The 18,427-nt window shown below is 38.1% G+C and overlaps 1 protein-coding gene across 7 annotated transcripts in view; it reads right to left on the bottom strand.

The window, feature by feature from the left end:
• Window positions 1-18,427, bottom strand: part of MEIS2 (Meis homeobox 2) — a 283,660-nt gene that overhangs the window by 247,243 nt on the left and 17,990 nt on the right. For all 7 annotated transcript variants that reach the window (XM_006831796.1, XM_006831792.1, XM_006831790.1 and 4 more), the window contains exon 7: window positions 18,192-18,306. In XM_006831796.1, coding sequence (XP_006831859.1) covers window positions 18,192-18,306 — 115 coding nt within the window. The remainder of the gene's footprint in view (window positions 1-18,191; window positions 18,307-18,427) is intronic.

Below are 18,427 nucleotides of genomic sequence, written 5' to 3'. Positions count from 1 at the left end.
TGCACTGGAGTGACACACTGGCTGCAACAGTGAACTCAAGCACAGAAATGACTGTGAGAATGTTCAGGACTGGGCAGTGTTTCATCACGTTAAACATAGGGTCAAAACTGACTCAACGACACCTGACAACAACAATGTAAACAGAGTAGTTTGCCAGGTATGAGGGTTACCCAGAGGACTGATTGATAGAGCAATTCCCTGAAATGAACACTGATTTTTCCACTTCTGTTTTCTTTACCTCCTACTGGTAAGGATAACATAAAAAAATTCAGGATATGCTACTAGACAACATGGCTAGAAAGAGGCCAGTTAGTTACAACAAGTTAAAAAAAAAAAAAAAAAAAGTAATAGAGCACCTTCATGCAGATAAAAAAAGAAAATGTCACAGCCTCAGATACTGTTTCCAGACTAGGCATATTGTGTAAAGCAAGAAGTCCATGAATTGAGGGTTTTCACTACTCATCTACAAAGCAGCAGGTTTCAAGTCCCCTAAAAATGTTCAAAGGGAAATTTCCCTAAGATTTCTGCCTTCAATGCCTACCATATGGAGCAACACAGTAACATATAAGAGTACTATTTTTTTTTCTCCTAATTTTAAAAAAGTCTGACACATTATTTTTCAGTGCAATTTTTTTTTCAGCCAAGGTCCAATTTTTTCCCCCCAATACAAACAACTGATGTTTTATACTGGCAGAAAATTAGAAACTAGAATTTCTGTTGTAACAGGAAACCTGGAGAAAACCCCCATCTATTAACTGTCTGATGACGGCGCTGGAATATATAACACATATGTATAGAACCATCAAAGTCTGGGTGGGTAAAGAACAGTACAACCATGTTTCTAGTCTCAATTTTGAAAGCTGATTAATAATGTTAAAGCTCATTAGTTCTCCAAATATGTCCATGTTTCTACCAATGTATAAGGAGGACATCTTTTGAAGAGTGTTGCAATTTGGCAAGCTAATTTCTGTAGAGTTCAAAATCTTATAGAGAAACTCTTGATAAACAGAGTATCAGGATGTTTTTACCATACTAAAATGTAGTCTTAGTTCTACCTGTCTCCTCTTCTCATGTCACAGTTAGAGAAGACAAGACAGGTCCAGCTTAACTCTCCCTTCCACAGATAAAAGGAGGATGGATGACCCTCTCACATGGAAAATCCCTCCACACATTACTCAGGAGTAGAATGTATGAAAACCAAAGGGTTTTCCCTTATTCAATGACCCAGATGTGTCATCAGTCTAGATTTTATGAATACCCCTGAATCTGACATAAATACCTCCCAGGATCCACCAACCATAGGCAGAGTCAGGGAAATTTTATTGTTAGTAGATGTAATACCTGCCTGGTGGTCTAACGTTCTGTGAACTTGGAGTTCTCAGAACAGAATGATACTGTCAGGCTACAGTTCTGCAGCTCTGTTTCCCAGAAATTTCCCAGTGAGTGGACAGTCCATTCAGCTCATGCATATCACATGAAGCAAGCAAGGGTCAACCCATCCACCACCAGATGAGGAAAGATCATTGTTTTTCCTTCTCCTCGCCTCCCCACTCCATGGGTTTGTCACCCAGTCTCCTACTCAGTGACCACTTTAAAAAAAAAAATAAAAAAAGTTTTTTCTTTTGAGAATAAACTATCATCATACATTATGCATAAAGCTAAGTATTAACATAATTTAGGATTAATACAAAATAGGAGTCAGAATCTGCCGAGATCTTCTTTTTTACATTGTGAAGAGTGCAACCAAATGTGCTTGCCACAGAAACAAACACTCAAGTGGTATTCAGGCATATTGTTTGATTAATACAATGAAATATGAGTACAAGGATAGGTTGAGTTAACAGAACATTCTGTTCAAGTATAGCTGAAGTCTACGGTACTTCTAACCATGGAGGAAATTGCTCTTTACACAACTGAAAATTGATCCTGAGCCCGTGCTAACTCACTTCTTAAATACAAGATGCAAAAAGACTCCCTAGGATATTGAACTCTATCCCCAATGTACTTCACTGCAAGAAGCAGAGTTGAGGACAGTGTTTTCCAGAGCATGTTCTAAGGAAGATTGGTCCCCAGAGATGATGTAACGTAAGAGTTTCAATGGTTTAATGAACCTGGGAAATTTTGTGCGCTCACCCCTCACAGACTTAAAATGCACATGAGCAAATTAAGGTATCCCACAATATTTATGTTAGATTCCTTCTCTACCACAACATTTCAGTCTATTTAACCATAAAGTTCCTTTTCTTTCTTTCTTTATAAATAACTATTTAAATATTCTTGGAACCATAGTTTCTAAATATTAAAGAAGATATATTTACCCAGTCCTACTGAATCATTTCTAAGGTGTCCTGGTGGTGCTGTGTGCTAGGTATTGGCCTGCTAATCACAAGATTGTTGGTCCAAACCCATCACCTGCTCTGCAGAAAAAGATGAGGCTGCTTGCTCTCATAAAGACTGACAGTCTTGGCACCCTTCATAGGGTCTCATGATTAAGAATCGACTCACTGGCAGTTTTGTTTTGTTAATTACAAATCCATAATACAAAACTGTATATCCAAGTGTTAAAATGATGTTATATACATGAGATTATGTGAATTGCAGTAATAAGTTAAGTGTATAAATTACTTTAGAGAGAATGTCAATACTTTTCTTTCTTTTAAGGCAATTTGAGATTCACTCTTTCACTCAAAAGACTGTCTACCTCTCAAATAGACAATATTTCAAGTCAGTGTCTGAGTCTACCATCTTTACCATGGAAGACAGAGTGGAGAATTTGTTACTGGCATTCAAAATAAAGGTGGTTATGTCACCAACCCCATTCAAAGCTCTTTAATAGGTTCTTATTATCTGGTGTGGTGCTATAGGATCAACACTGGACTGGTAACTTTAAGGTTGACGGTTCAAACCCACCAGTTGCTCCTTGGAAACACTATATAGGGTCACTATGAATTGGTACCTACTCATTGGCACTTAACAACAACAACAACAATTACCTGACAAATCAAGCACAAATTTCCCATGTGGCATTCAATATCTTTCACAATATGGGTCCCAGTCTTTCTTCCAAAATAATATGAATAGTATTATTATTGAAGTTAAGGAGCTCTGGTAGCATAATGGTTACAAATTGGGCTGTGAACCACAAGGTCAGCAGTTTGAAACTACCAGCTGCTCCCCAGGAGAAAGATGAGGCTTTCTGCTCCTGTAAAGATTTACAGCCTCAGAAACCCTGTTCAGGGTCGCTATGGGTCGGAAACGACTCAATGGCACTTGACAACAACAACAACATGTAGCATATAGAAACTGTCCTCAATAATCCTACAGTCAAACAGGATAATAAATTAGTCATGTAACAGAGTACTATGTTGTTGTTAGCCAATATCAAGAAGGCTACTGATGAGATCAAAGACCACGACCTTCAGTATGAGTTGCACCTTTCCTAGGTATGAACGCGGAAATTTCTTTTTAAGTTCTTCACATAAAAGACGTCAGTTGTATTGGATCAGTTTTCAACTATTTTAAAAGCAACTTTTAAATAAAAAAATATCTATAAATCTGTACTTACTATGAACCAAGCATAAAAGTACATTCCTTTAACATAAATCCCTAACTCCCCATAATCAATTAAGTTAGGTATTTATTATCTTCATTCTACAAATGATTATATTTAAGATTAGAGACTTGCCCATGGTAAGTGGCAGATCTGAGGATTTAAAGGCAGGCAGGCCAGTATCAAAGACTACATCTTTAACCATTATGTATTGTCCATATGTACATTTTGCCCCAAGAAGATTCACCCAACATATCTCATATTTCCACTTCAACCATTCTGTATAAGCAAATGAAATTTTCTTCCTTTTCTCTCTACAGGTTGATAGACTTCCATACTTCAAAACTCACGATAAAGGAAAATAAACTTTCTGGATGATGGTACTCCCACACCACATAGAGATCTACATTTCACTCTGGACTCTGCACTCTTCTCTGCTCTCCACATGTAGTCATCTGAGACACAACTGACTTTCCTCTTTAATAATTTTTTCATTAGTCCATCCCCCTTCATCTCTATCGCCACGGTCTTAACTCAACCTTCATCAGTCACCTAGACTATTGACATTCAGGAAGATTGTAACTTACAAGTAACAGGATGAGTACTCAGTTCTACCCAATTCTAATGCTGCCACTGGCTTCAAAAGGCTACCTTCTTACATAATAACAATCCTTCCTCACTTCTTGTGCCGTAAAATTGATTCTCTGTCTTGCATATGAGTTAACTGTGTACTTGCCATAGGGATCTCCTCCTTCTGAAAGATGGTAAGTTATTGAAGGAAGGGACCTTTGTAATTTCCATACTTTCATCCCAGAGTGCCTTGCTTGGGAAAAAAACTTTATGTATTCAATTTAAAAAGTATGCACTTAGGAACTGGAGGTAAGGAGCTGGGGGTTGCTTTTTGGGAATTTCTTCTGAGAGTGATAAAAATATTTTAGAACTAAATAGAGGTGGTGACTACATAACACTAGGAAAGTACTAAATGTCACTGAACTATTCACTTTAAAATGTTTAATGTGAATGGTTGTTATTCTTGAGTGCCATGGAGTCGGTTCCGACCCATAGCGACCATGAACAGGGTTTCCGAGGCTGTAAATCTTTACGGGAGCAGAAAGCCTCATCTTTCTCCCGCGGAGCTGCTAGTAGCTTTGAACTGCTGACCTTGTGGTTCACAGTCCGATTTGTAACCACTATGCTACCAGAGCTTCTTAATGTGAATGGTTATGTCATGTAAATTAGCACTTGAGAGGTCTAGAGAGATTGAAAACTTATTGTCTCCAGACCAATGTGTGCACCTATATGCAGACCCTGATGGATTACAATATGTTAAAAGGACACAAGCAAAGTAGCTTTATTTCAGTAATCAATGACTTTTCACCTTTTCTTCATCATTCACATTTAGTACAAAGGTATTTTGGAGGTCTTAGGGCTGCAAACCTTAAGGTCAGCGGTTCGAAACTACCAGCCGCTCCGCGGGAGAAAGATGAGGCTTTCTACTCCAGTAAAGATTTACACCCTCGGAAACCCTGTACAGGGTCGCTATGGGTCGGAACTGACTCGACGGCACTTAACAACAACAACTTTAGTAAACCACAAAGTCAGATGTTTGAGCACACCGGCAACTCCGAATAAACAGATAAGCCTTTCTGCTCTCACAAAGATTTATAGCCTCAGAAACCCTATACAGCGTCAAAATGAGTTGAAACTAACATGCGAGCACATAACACTTTAGAAGATAGCATAGAAGCTAGCTGGAAGAAAGAAAATATGAAATTTTACACTACTAATCTATTTCAGAAGTCCTTGTGTGGTGCTGTGGGATAAAGCACTGGACCCCAAGGTCGGTCTGAACCACAAGGTTAGTGGTTCAAACTCACCAGCTGCTCCTTGGAAATCCTATACAGGGTCTCTAGGAGTCGGAATTAACTTGACAGCACTCATCAACAACAAGAGTGTACTTCACAAAAGTTCTGGTGTGGTGCTGCAAGATAAGCGCTGGACTGCTAATCTCAAGGTGGTGGTTTAAACCCACCAGCTGCCCCTTGGAAACCATACAGAGTGGCATTATGAGTCAGATCCAACTCTCCAGGACTTAACTAACTTAAGTCTACTTCAGCACACCTAAAAAATAAAACAAACCTTGGTTTTGAGTCAACAGTAACGTGTCCAGCTGTTTGGAAATAAGGGGAAAAAAAGTGTTTTGATTAAGCAAATATATTGTTGACTATGGATCTCTGGTAAGGTAGTGGTTACAAGTTGGGCAGCTAACCTCAAAGTCAGCAGTTCAAAACTACCAGGTGTTCTGTGGGAGACAGATGAGGCTTTATTGCTCCCATAAAGATTAACAGCCTCAGAAACCCTATACAGGGTCTCTATGAGTCAGAACTGAATCCACTGCACATAACCAACCAACTAACCTATGTAATTGGGAGTGCAGTAGCTCTATAGGATATGCACTGGACTGTGAACTACAAGGTCAGCGGTTTGAGGCCATCAGTCATTCCATGGGAGAAAAATGAGGCTTTCTGCTCCCACAAAGATTTGATGACTTGGAAACCCTATACAGGGGTCGCTATGAGCCAGAAACTACTCAACGACACTTAACAACAACAGTATAGAAGTGTGTCTGTAAAATCAAGGAAATAAAGATGTGTGTGTTATATCCCCGTCACCAGCCTATCTCTCTACGACAATAAAAAAAGAAAAACACACAAAAAAACCCATTGAATGTAAATGTTAGATTATTGGAGTTTGAATTGAAAAGATCATCTAATTAAATCCTACTTTACAGATGAGCAAAAGTTCAACGACATTAAATGACTCACTTAACTTACCCAAGGTCATATGGCTAGTTAGTGTCAGCATAGGACAGTGAATAACAGAAAATAAAAGAACTAACAGTTACTGGTTCCAGGCACTGTTAGGTTCTTAACACAGAGAACATCACTTACTCTAATCCCTGGGACAATTTTGAGAGTGTTTTCCCCATTTTTTAGAGCTGGAGGAAATGAATCTAGCTTGCATTGACCAAAACTGAAATTTGAACCTATTTCTCTATCTCCTGGGTCTGTGCCTTTTTCAGTGCACTGTGACCCTAGAGCATGGGATCTTGACTGTTGTTGTTGTTAAGTGCTGTTGGAGTTGACTCCAATCTACAGCGAGCCCGAATTGTGGTTCAAACTAACCTTGCAGTCCAGCGCATAAACCCACTGTACCACACCAGGATTCTGACTAAGTGCCCCAAATTCTAGACTCTAATCCATGCACACATTTAAAAACAAACAAACAAACAAAAAACCACTCACTAAAAGTTTTGCTTGTTTGTGTCACCCAAAATTATGATGGCTCAAAAATTATCTGCACTATGGTTATATTAAAACACCCCATTCCCGTACAGCACTGAGCATGTCCGTGAAATGATTCTGTAGAACAGACGAGTGACAGTGGATCATGTGACAAATCATTTGCAAATCAGCCATGGCTCTGCCTGTGAAATAATCCACATCAGACTTGGGTTTTGAAGAGTTTGTGCGAGATGTGTACTGAAACAACTCACAGAAGAGCATAAACAGAAACGTTTGGACATCTGCAAACAAAATTTGGACCGATATTCAAAGGAAGGTAAAAGTTTCTTTTAAAAAGTCATTATTGGTGACGAGACATGGACTCATCTCAACGAGCCTGAGAGTAAACAGCAGAGTGTGGAATGGACTGACCAAGAAAAAGTTCAAAAGTCAATGATCAGCTGGAAAATTGATGCTTACAGTTTTCTGGGATTCTCAAGGGCCAGTATTGGAAAACCATTAGGAAAAAGGTTCAACAATCAACAGCGCTCCTTACAGTGAGATGCTCACTAAGCACATCCACACATCCCTGCCTACATGTTGACACTCGGCAAAAAGTTCATTGTGAGGTGTTAAAGCATGCTCCCTATAGCCCTGATCTTGCTTCATTGGATTTTCACATGTTTGGTTCCCTAAAAGCAACCCTTTGAGGACAAAAATTCAACCCTGATGAAGATGTAAAGACAGTGGTGCATTCGTGACTCGAAGCTTAGCTGAAAACATTTTTTTTACGGGAATTTGAAAGCTTGTTGACAGCTGGACAAAGTGTATTCTTGAAAAGCAAGGAGCTTATGTCAGAAAATCATGTATATGTCTCTTCTAAAAGTTAACTAAAATAAATTTTATAGCCAGAGTGCGGATAAATTTTGACTCACCCTCATTACTTTGCTCAAAAGCAAACTATGAAAAACTGGAAGACATATGTAGGAACTCAGCAAAAGAATGTTGATTTCCCCAAAATTCTGGACTCCTTTAGTTGTATGAAGTACTATTCATTTCCCCAAGATCAATCCTATCCTAAACCAGCAGTACTTGAGTTCATCCCGGGAAATCATTCACCACATGAAGCAATTTCCTTTATTCGGCTCTCTATGGCAAACACACAACAAAATATTACCTCACTACAGTGGCACTGTGGGATTATGCACTGGACCACAAGGTTGGTTTGAACCGTAAGGTAAACGGTTCAAATTCATCAGCCACTCCTCAGAAACTCTACATAGGGTCACTATGAGTCAGTGCCAACTCAACAGCACTTAACAACAACAAAATTGTGAGTTGGAATCAACTAGATGGCAATGAGTTTGTTCTGTTTGTTTTGGTTTGGTTATACACAAGTGTGACACAATAGTCAAGCACTTGACTGAAAATTAAATGGTTGGTGGTTTGAACCTACCCAATGGCTCTGAGGGAGAAAAGACCTGATGATCGGCTCTTGTCAAGACGACAGCCTAAAACACCCTATGGGGCAGCTCTACGTTGTTGCATGGAGCCATTGTGAATCAAAATGGTCTCAATGGCATAAATCCATAATCTAACATTGACATCCAGTGATCTTTTATTCTATTTGTGTTTTAAATCTTTGAACAAAGAGATAGGTTGGAAACCAGGCGTGTAACACGAACATCGCTATTTCCTGTAAAATCAAACAAAATAAACCTATTGCCATCCAGTTGATTCCAACTCACAACGGCCCTATAGAAAAGGGTAGAACTTCCCTATAGAATTTTGGAGGCTGGAAAATCTTTATGGAAGCAGTTAATGTTCTCATCTTTCTCCTGCAGAGCAAGAAAGTCAATGGTGGTTTCCAACTGCTGACCTTTGAGCTAACAGTCCAATGCTTAATTCACTGTGCCAAAATAATTAAAAGAAATTCTATCTCCCAATTCTGAGCATGTGTACATAATTTAAGACAACATTATAAAGCAAATATGACAAATTCCATTTTAAAAACTATCAGCAAGATTCTAAAATAAAACTGGTTAAAGTGCTCAGTTGTGAATTGAAAGGTTGGAGGTTCAAATACGCTAGAGACACTGAGGAAGAAAGATGTGGCAATGTGTTTCCGTAAAGATTTATAGCCTTATAAACATTTACTTTGTCCTGTAAGACCATTATGAGTCAGAATTAACAAGATGTAATGGGTTTTTGTTTTTTTTTTGTCTATACCAACAGATTTCTAAGCTTGATTTTTAACCTTTTGGTCTACTGATTTATTTAAGGCATTATTTCATACAACAAAATTTAAGTAAAACAAACTGGACCTTAAGGTTTGTTTGAATTGCAAGGTCAGCAATTCAAACTCACCAGCTGCTCCTTGGAAGCACTATACAGGGTCTCTATGAGTTGCAACCAACTCGATGGCACTGACAACAACAAGAAGGATGGAGTGGAGTCCTGATGTGGCACTGTAAGATAAGCACTGGACTGCTAACCACAAGGTCGGTGATTGAAACCCACCAGGTACTCCTATACAGGGGGGCTCTATGAGTCACAACTGACTAGATGGCACTTAACACCAAACAACAAAGATGTAATGGCATTTGATTAAATGTGTCAGTATGTTAAAAAGTATTTATTTATGTTCAAGTACGCATCCTAGGGAGTCCTGGTGCCGCACTACAAAGCTGTTTGAACTTCAAGGTCAGCTGTTCAAGCTCACCAGCTGCTCCTTGGAAACCCCATACAGGCTCACTATGGGTCGGCATCGACTCAATGGTGCTTAACAGCAGCAATGACATCAACAACAACACATCACAGAGTCAATAAGTAAGAAGTTTTGACTCATTTATCTGGCTTAAACAGAAGTTAAAGGTGGTATTTGTGTTTTGTTTTGTTTTCCTTATTGATGCAAAAGAGGGTCTACTTAATTTTAAATAGTTGAGTAAGTAATGATCTCTGCCTTGGAAAAGCAGGGTGAGAGGGACAAGAAATCAAATAACTATAACACTGTGAATGATGCTATAATACTGGAGAGGTCGAAAGGGTCACAGGAGTGCAGAGAAGGGCACAATGACCTAAATACATTAGGAAGTCAGGAAGGAAGGCTTTATGGAAGAGGTGATATTAGAACTGGGTTCTCATCAATAAGTATTTCTGAGGCATAAGAGAGGCAAGTGCATACGTCCCTTCTAGATCTCCTTCCATTATTTCCCATTTCAAGACCCTGATTTCCAGCAACCTGAGGGAGCTGAGGCTGTGTAGCAGGATTACAGAAATGGTTCACTTTCCTTTTGATGAGGAAACCAGATTTCCGTGAAATCCCATAGTTACTTTCTCTCTGGTCATTCAGAAGGTAGTGAATACTCTAGACTAGCCACCACAGAAAAAATTTGGTAGATAAAAATGGTTTATATTATTGTCTGCTGTGACATCAAAATATTTTTAAAGGCCAAATTAAAAACAAATGTCAACATATGAAGATGAATAAAAAGTTACCCTTCTCCCCCTTTTTCTCCCCCCAAACAGTAAGAATTTCAAAACACTCAGAGTAGAAACAGGAATGAAAAAGGAAGGGGGATAAACAATATGGTATCCTTACAGACTATCCTTCCAAAGCAAAGACAATGAAAAGAAAAGCAGAACACATGTATTACAATGTATAGCACCATAAGGCTGTGTTTGATGCTCTGGAGGGCTCCAACAAGTACTCTTCAGCCAAAAATCAATTGAAAAATCAGCATGATAACAGAGCATGAGTTGCCCCATAATAGCCTTAAGACCCCCAAGGCTATGCAAGTCCTTTTTATCTGCCACACTGCACTGATTCAAAGGGAACTTCACTTCCCCTCCCTGAGTACTGTGCCCAGCTGAATTCTTACCTACAGTTTTAACCTTCCTTAGAAAGGGCACCTGACAAGGACTGAAGATGTTTTAAAGAGGTGTTTTAGATGTTTTTTTTTTGTTTCGTTTTGCCTTATTCTTCCTATTTTCTTGGCACTTCTGCTCAAATGTACCCTAAAATATCAGCCTTAGACTCTTCACACAATATTGAAAGATGACCCATACCTCTGAATAGCATAACGAATTTTATATTTTGAATGACTTCTCTAACAGTACATTAAAGTGACCTCAATAAAACCACAGTTCAGCTACATGCAAATGTGACATATCAGCATTTTTACAAATACACATATACTCATATATTTTATTCCAAGAGTGTATCTCAATATTTCTTTAATCACTTCCTCACAATGTCTGGTTTGTTCAATATATATTTCTACTTGGCATTTGGAGCAAACCTCCAAAGATAAGATACATCTGTCCTGTTAGTCACAAATCTTGGCATTTTTACCTTAACTCAATCGTGAAATGATTGGTTGAAAATTACCTTGCTTATTAGCAGGGTTTCCTCACACTAAAACATTTTATTTCCAAACTTTGGAATTTGATATGAGATGTACCAACTCGGTAGTGACATATCAAAGCTTAAGGAGGACATATAAACACTCTGGTCTATGTGAGGGAAGGAAAAGCTAATTGGGAGTCAGCTTCCCTGTGATTATCCGCTTGTTTATGGCAAGGGAGGGCTCTTCTGAATGGCACTGTAAATTCATTCCTGATTATGGCGTTAAAACCAGAGCTCATTTCCACAAGCTTGCCTAAAGCCTCCCTCCCTCAATCCAACCCATTTTGCTTAGTTCTAAAGGGTTGTGCACTGTTTTCAGAGAGTGACAGTTTTCATGCTTTGATTTTCTGCAGTTTTGAGAAAAATTAATCAGTTGCACAAGCCAGTTGTCAGATTTCACTTCCCTCATGGCATAAAGCACACATATTCATTGTCTGCTATAAGAATAAATTTTAGTAGTTTTCCCCGTGTCAATATGAATATTAGACTGACCCAATTAATATGAAATGCTTCTATGCTGCTGGAACAGACAGTGCTACAGAAAGAGCCATTTGCACAACCTGTTCATGATTATGGGCCATAAGGACACAAAGATGGCACACACATTTGTGGACCATCTGAATTCTTATACGAGAGGGGAGGGGGGGGGAGGGAAGCGGCATGACGTTAGCTTGACTGTCGTGGGTCTTGTTTTTTAATCCAGAGTATTGGACATGTAACACAGCAACAAGAGCTGATCATTTTGTTTAATCACCTTTTGGATCTTTGCCAGCTTGGTCTCTATTGAGAGCGCCGCAAACAGAGCGAGATGAGCTGCATCTAACACGCCACCAGAGCTTTCCCGTAAATGTCTGAGAACTGATTCCAACAAGAATTTAGTCTCAGAGCAGAAAGGGATACATTTAAAAACTATGTGCATTAACTATACTTTTCCCCATAGAATCCTCACTTGGCATGAATAATTTACCCACTCTTATGCTAATGGGATCATGAAAGTATCCCTCTGTCTTTAGTGCAGCTATTCTCAGCTTTCAGTAATTACCCCACCCAGTGAAAATAACATGGCTTCTGCATTGAACCGCCCGACTAGTACCTGGCAATTAGAAAGATCATGGATGACAGCGGAGGGGTCCAGAACTGGACAGAGAAACCCTGGGAGCCAAAGGAAGTATACAGACATAAGCAGTTCTGGTCCTGGATGGGCATGTATCAGGGAGAGGCAGGAAAAGGAGTGAAAAGAAAAATTCTCCATTGTCAAGCTTTTCTCTTTCTGACTTACATTCAAGATTTTAATTAAAGAAAAATATGTTCCTTCTTTTTCTGTTACTAAGTAAAAAGGATATTCATTATGGGAATAGTGTTAAAGAAAAAAAATTCTAGCAACAAGAAATAGAGTTTTCTTTATAGCATATCTGTACTATTAATCAGAACAGAATTCAAAAAACAAACAAAAAAACATACATAGTGAAGAATCCTCTGCATTTTGAATTTGGGAGGGAAAAGGAATTACCAAAGAAAAAAGAAAAGCAAAAGAAATTTTTTAAAAAACTAATTTTTGACCTCTGTCCATAAAACTTCATGCTAGGTAGTTCACTGTGTAAAAATTATCAGGCTAAAACATCTGGGAAAGAAAGCTATGAAACAGCAGGGAACGTGGCTGGTTTATTGTTTATCTTTTGTTTATGAGGCAGTATTCAAGTTTAATTACTACTCTAAATTAAACTCTAACTGGCATCAGGAGACATCCCTTTACATGACTAAGTTAAAAAAAAATCTAGAAATTCCAACTCTAGGTTTATCCAGTAAGTTGATACATATAGGAAGAAATTACTCAAAATCAACAGCAATTATAGAAAGCTTTTAAGCATTTATGGACATGATCACATGGTCCTAGATCATTTATTTATTAGACGAGATTAATTTTATTTCTAATGGTTACTACTCTAAAGAGCTATAAGAAAATCAACAAAAATTATTTGGATGTTCACTGATAGCTAATGAATGACATTCTTGCATACTGTATGGGGGGGGGAGGAATATAAAAGGAAAGGCAATGCAACATCCACATACAACTGCTTCTTCTGTGGCATTATTCAATTATCAATTACATTTTCAAGTAAAATTCTGATACAATTTAGAAGGCAGGAAGGAAAAGATATATCCTTCTTGTATTTACCGTAACACTAAATGACCAGTTTGGGATGAACTTAGCTCTAGGAAAAATAAAAGTTAAAAGCAACTAGCAAAAGATTATGCCAGATGGTATCTGTCATATTGTATTTAGGGTTATTTTAAAGAGATTGCCGCCACTATGAAAACATTCCATTGACAAGAGTTTTCCTAGACTGAATGAGAAATCCCAGTAGAACATATTCAGGACCCACAGTATATGGGATTGAGTTTTTCCCTCTACTTTAAATATGTAAGAGGGAGTGTCCTGTTTTATAATTGTCACATACATTATAAACTCAAAAAGTATACTATTTTAGATGCTCATATACCCATAAACACTTAATTTTTTATATAAAGACGGTGTTTATAGATTATAACCCTGTAATTACTTAAACAACAACAACACAAAAAACCCTGTAAAATAAATACTTAGCTATGGAATTCTAGCCTCATTGACTAGATGTTAGATGAGAGTATCAATGGAGGGGCTTAGTATGTGAGAGAGTCGAAGGAAACTATGCTGCCTTGTACAGCCCAGTGTCTTGAAAGATTAGAAATCTAGGGATACTAGAAAGCTAAGGCATTTAGGTTAAACTGGGTCTGGCAACATTATGGTTAACGTGCGTGTGGTGTGCAGTGTGAGCTCAGCAGTTACTGGGCCAACTGTCTCGGTATTTCTGGGAATGCTGCCTATTCACAGTGCAGGGATTGTTCAATTGCTGCAAAATGTACAAAATGAATTTTACAAAAATGAATTGTAAGGAAGGCCCCATTACAACTATTTTACAGCAAAGATGTCAACATCAATTTTTCTTTCATGCATAGCTAATGATTAAAACAGCATATTCCATTTGCCTAAGACAATTTATTTCATATTGGCAAATCAAAATATTGAAATACAAAGTTATCTTTACCCTACCCTTTTTATTCATTGCTGCTGAACCCATACCATTGTTCAAACCAGGAAAAATAAAACAAACTTGGCACGAAATACTTAAAACAAAGGCTCATCAATATTCTCCAATTTGTCAACATCTCAATTACAGCACTGGAAAAAATGTAAATTTCATGTGCTCTAAACACTGAGGGGTCTATTCTCCTGCCAATTCACATGCGTAACTCCCATCAGCGTTAATGGGAGTTACTCAAACCCATCAATAACAATAATACTTTCTACATATATTGTGTCTTTCATCTAAGGCTCTCAAAGTGCTCTAGGAACAAGGGGGCTGCTTCTAGTCTCTAGTCTGGAAAAACACACAATGAAATACAAAGCAGCTTTTGACTCAGCAGGTACAGAATTAGGGACTCCCCAGCCTTGTTATCCAGCCCCACTTTACTGATGGGAAACCAGATACAAAGAGAGCCAGTTACTTCTCCAGAGTCCCAAGTCTACACCCTAATTCTATCCTTGAAAAACTGGATTTCCTTTCCTCATTCTAAGGTGACTAAAGAGGCAAACTCCCTCCCTTTGGCTGTTCCTAGTAAGAGAAATCAGGGGAATAAGAAGTCTGGTTCAAATTTATATCATTTATAAATTTGCTAGACTCTTTCAAAGATACATTGGAGTCAGATTTTACATCTTACCAGGTTTGTTTCCTAATACTAATTTTAAAATTTGGTCTCCCCCGACCCCCCACGTCCTTTCAGTTTGTTGCACAAATGTAAGGAGGAAAAGAGGACCTTTCACCTGGGTAACTATAGCTCTCTCCCACTATCAGGTCATAAAATTAGGTATTTTTTTGGTTCCAAAGTAAAGATTTGTATGTAACCATTATAACAAAATAGTCACAAGAATTATAAAGCCACATAAATGCATGTATTGTTTTATAGCATATGGCTATTAAAGTTTAATTTAAAATGTGTATGAAAACATTGTATTTAGTACAATTCATCTCTATTTTTTCTGTTTATCATAATTTGTTTTGAAACTGAATCGTTTTACAGTTTTCCATATGCCTGTTGTGCTAATAAATTCTGAATAAGCAAGAAAACTCTTTTCTAAACTCCAAACTTGGTTTTCAATGAAACATTATAATGTATTTAACACTAAGAACATAAATTTCCTTACTAGGTTTTCCACTATACACCAACCCTAAGATCTAACCTAGGATAAGCATATGTGATTTCAGTCAATATCTCTGTTGACTTTGCCCTGAAGCAGATAATTAATCTTTACCAGAGAAAGCTACTCTGGACAATTCAGTGGGACCAAATATCAAAATAACTTGAAGAAATGTTTAAAAGACTAATGTGGGCATGAGAATGACCAAATAAACTCATGTCTGGCCTTCAAAATTTAGAAAGCTGGCAATACAAACTGGAATGAGCTTATCCATGTGATTTGGATTCACTGATGTGATAAGCCAGGTAGAAAATTCTCTATGTCAAAACATTCTTCATTTTATAGGACTCTCATACCTTTTTGTCCCCACCCCACAAACTTTAATACAGTAAGATGCCTAACTTCCTAGTACACATACACATAAGCTACCATGGCTATTCTTTAATCCCATGGCGATATGATTAAAGGAACAAAATCCTGCAGGGATCAAATTCTTCAACATCGGATAAGTGGGTACGTCTACCCACAGTAGAGAGGTTTGTACATATTGTTTTAACCCAATATATCAGTCTCAGAGCTTTTTCACTTTCATGATTAAAAAACATCTAACTCAAATGATAAAACTTCATGCCTTGCCCATTGCTACAACTTCTTTCTGCCCCCAAACACAAGGTCTTCTCTTTCCCTCCTCTACTTCCCTTTGGCCCTTGCTATCTCCCTTGTCATAACTCAGCTAACCCAACAGAACCAGTCAGTTTTAAATTTCAGTTGGGACCTCGGTGACCTGTTAATGAATCTACAGAGAGGAGAAAAACTCACAGTGTTGAGTTATGCTTGGTGTTGCTAGCTGACTTGGAGTCAGAAATGCTTGAAGCGTTAACGTAATTGCAAGAATGTGAAAAATGAAGCTCTGAGCTCCTGAGCAAAGTGAAAGGTCAAAGCAACAACAACTCTCTGGAAGAGAGTCTCATCAGACCATTAAGCCTGCTGCTTCTCCTCTCTCCCTCTTTTGTAAAATGTTTAGGGTGTTTTGTTTTTATTAATAGATACATTTCACCCCACACCCCTTTTATCTGTCATAATTTGGGGCAGGGGAGGGGAAAGTGGACTCAGAAAGTTTTCCAGATGTAGCCATGCTGAGCAGTCCATCATCATGACTTGGAACCACAATTAGGTTATTGCATTGCAGATTTCACTGAAGTTTTATACACATGCTATTTTCAAAATACCTTATAGTTTAGTTGTCATATACAATCTAACTAGCCCACTAAAAAAAGGATGTAAAACCTAATTAGATACAATGTAAAACTTTTCCCACAATTTGCTATCTGATAGTATTCATGTCTGTAAACAGCTAAAACCTAGATTCTGATTTTGGAGTCCTGGTGTGGCATGTGGACTGCTAGCTGCAAGGTAGGTGGTTCAAATCCATAAGTTACTCCTTGGAAACCCTATACAGGCACTCAAAGGCACTAAACAACAACAACAATCGATTCTAATTTGGACCCATTTAAAGTTAGTGACAGAAGTGAAGTTTTCTAGACTCTTCTGCTATTGTTTGCTGTTCAGTGCCATCAAGTCAGTTTTGATTGATAGTGACTCTGTATAGGGTTTCTGAGGAGTGTCTGGGGAGCTTGAACCACTTACTTTGTGGTTAGCAGTCCAGTGCTAATCTTACAACAGCACACCGAGACACTTTTAGAACCTTAATCCAAAATCCTCAGCCAAAGACTTGGAGAAGTGAAGGCACCCACCCTCCATCAACCATCCTGTTTTAAATGGCATACAGGATACAGAGCTCAGGTTGTTAAGCTGTCCTCTACTTGGAAGCCTGTCTAATGTTTAAATATTGTGGCCATAAACACAGTCATAATAGAGATGAAATAGACCTAGGAGATCAGACACCATCTAATGTGAAATATTAAAAAGTAAAATCTATATACTTTCCTGGCCCACATTCAATAATGCATCTTCCTTTAAATTATCATTTTAGCCATAGAAGAGCCATCCCTACCCATACATAATTGCTCTCTGTGCAATAGGTGAGTTTTAAATGGTAAAATGTATTCTAAATTACACTAGGCTTCCCTGTCATCTGCAGTTGTTGCCCCCCTTGCCCTCTGATTATTCTAATTTTTAGGGTTTGTGACAAAAGTCACCATGTCAGCTGAATGGAAATAGGGATAAATTATATTCTAAGAATTTCAAAAACCATTTTCCCAAGGTAAGATACCATATAAAATTTGTCCACTACTTCTGGAGCGAATAAGAACAGATTTTTGCATCTTATGTGCTTTAGAGGCATAATTGCTTGCTTACAGAGAATGCCTATAGTTGATATCACAAGCAAAGTATCCTGTGTTCAGTAAAAGTCAAGCTACTATGTCATTGCAGCAGAGTATGGGTCTCATTCTATTTACTTATACACACAGAAGCAAAGTGTAGATAACCAAATTTGTAAAAGAATTGGCAGAACTAATCAATTGTTATTGTAATGTCTACTTAAAGATTAGACAGCTCACTTTGATTTTTTAAAAATAATGTAAATTAAGGGGAGAAAACACTGTCTCCCTAAATAGCAGCTGATGATGCTCCTGAAGATGTCCCTTAACCTGCTTCTCTCCTCTTTACACTGAGGAAGATGCACTGATCATAAAAGAAAGTTATTTTAGTCATGCCTTCTTTTCACAAGGAAAATGCTTGACCTTTTACCTTGTTCACTGCTGTTGTCTCCACTCTGAGAAGCGTGGCCCCCACTCGAGGGTCCTGGAGTGCCTGCTGAATGGGTTGAGGTTGCATCATCGTGGTCTCGCCAAGATGAAGGATTCTGGTGTCAGGATGCAAAGGGATTTGTCCACAGTTACCAGTTCAGTCATAAATGAGGAACCAAGAGGAAGGGTGGAGAAAGAGACAAAAAAAAAAAAAAAAAAAAGCACATATTAATATTT

The sequence above is a fragment of the Chrysochloris asiatica genome, unplaced genomic scaffold (assembly GCF_000296735.1).
Source record: "Chrysochloris asiatica unplaced genomic scaffold, ChrAsi1.0 scaffold00004, whole genome shotgun sequence".
Lineage (NCBI taxonomy): Eukaryota > Metazoa > Chordata > Mammalia > Afrosoricida > Chrysochloridae > Chrysochloris > Chrysochloris asiatica.
The sequence above is the reverse complement of the archived record's forward strand: the minus strand, read 5'-3'. Positions and strand labels throughout refer to the sequence as shown.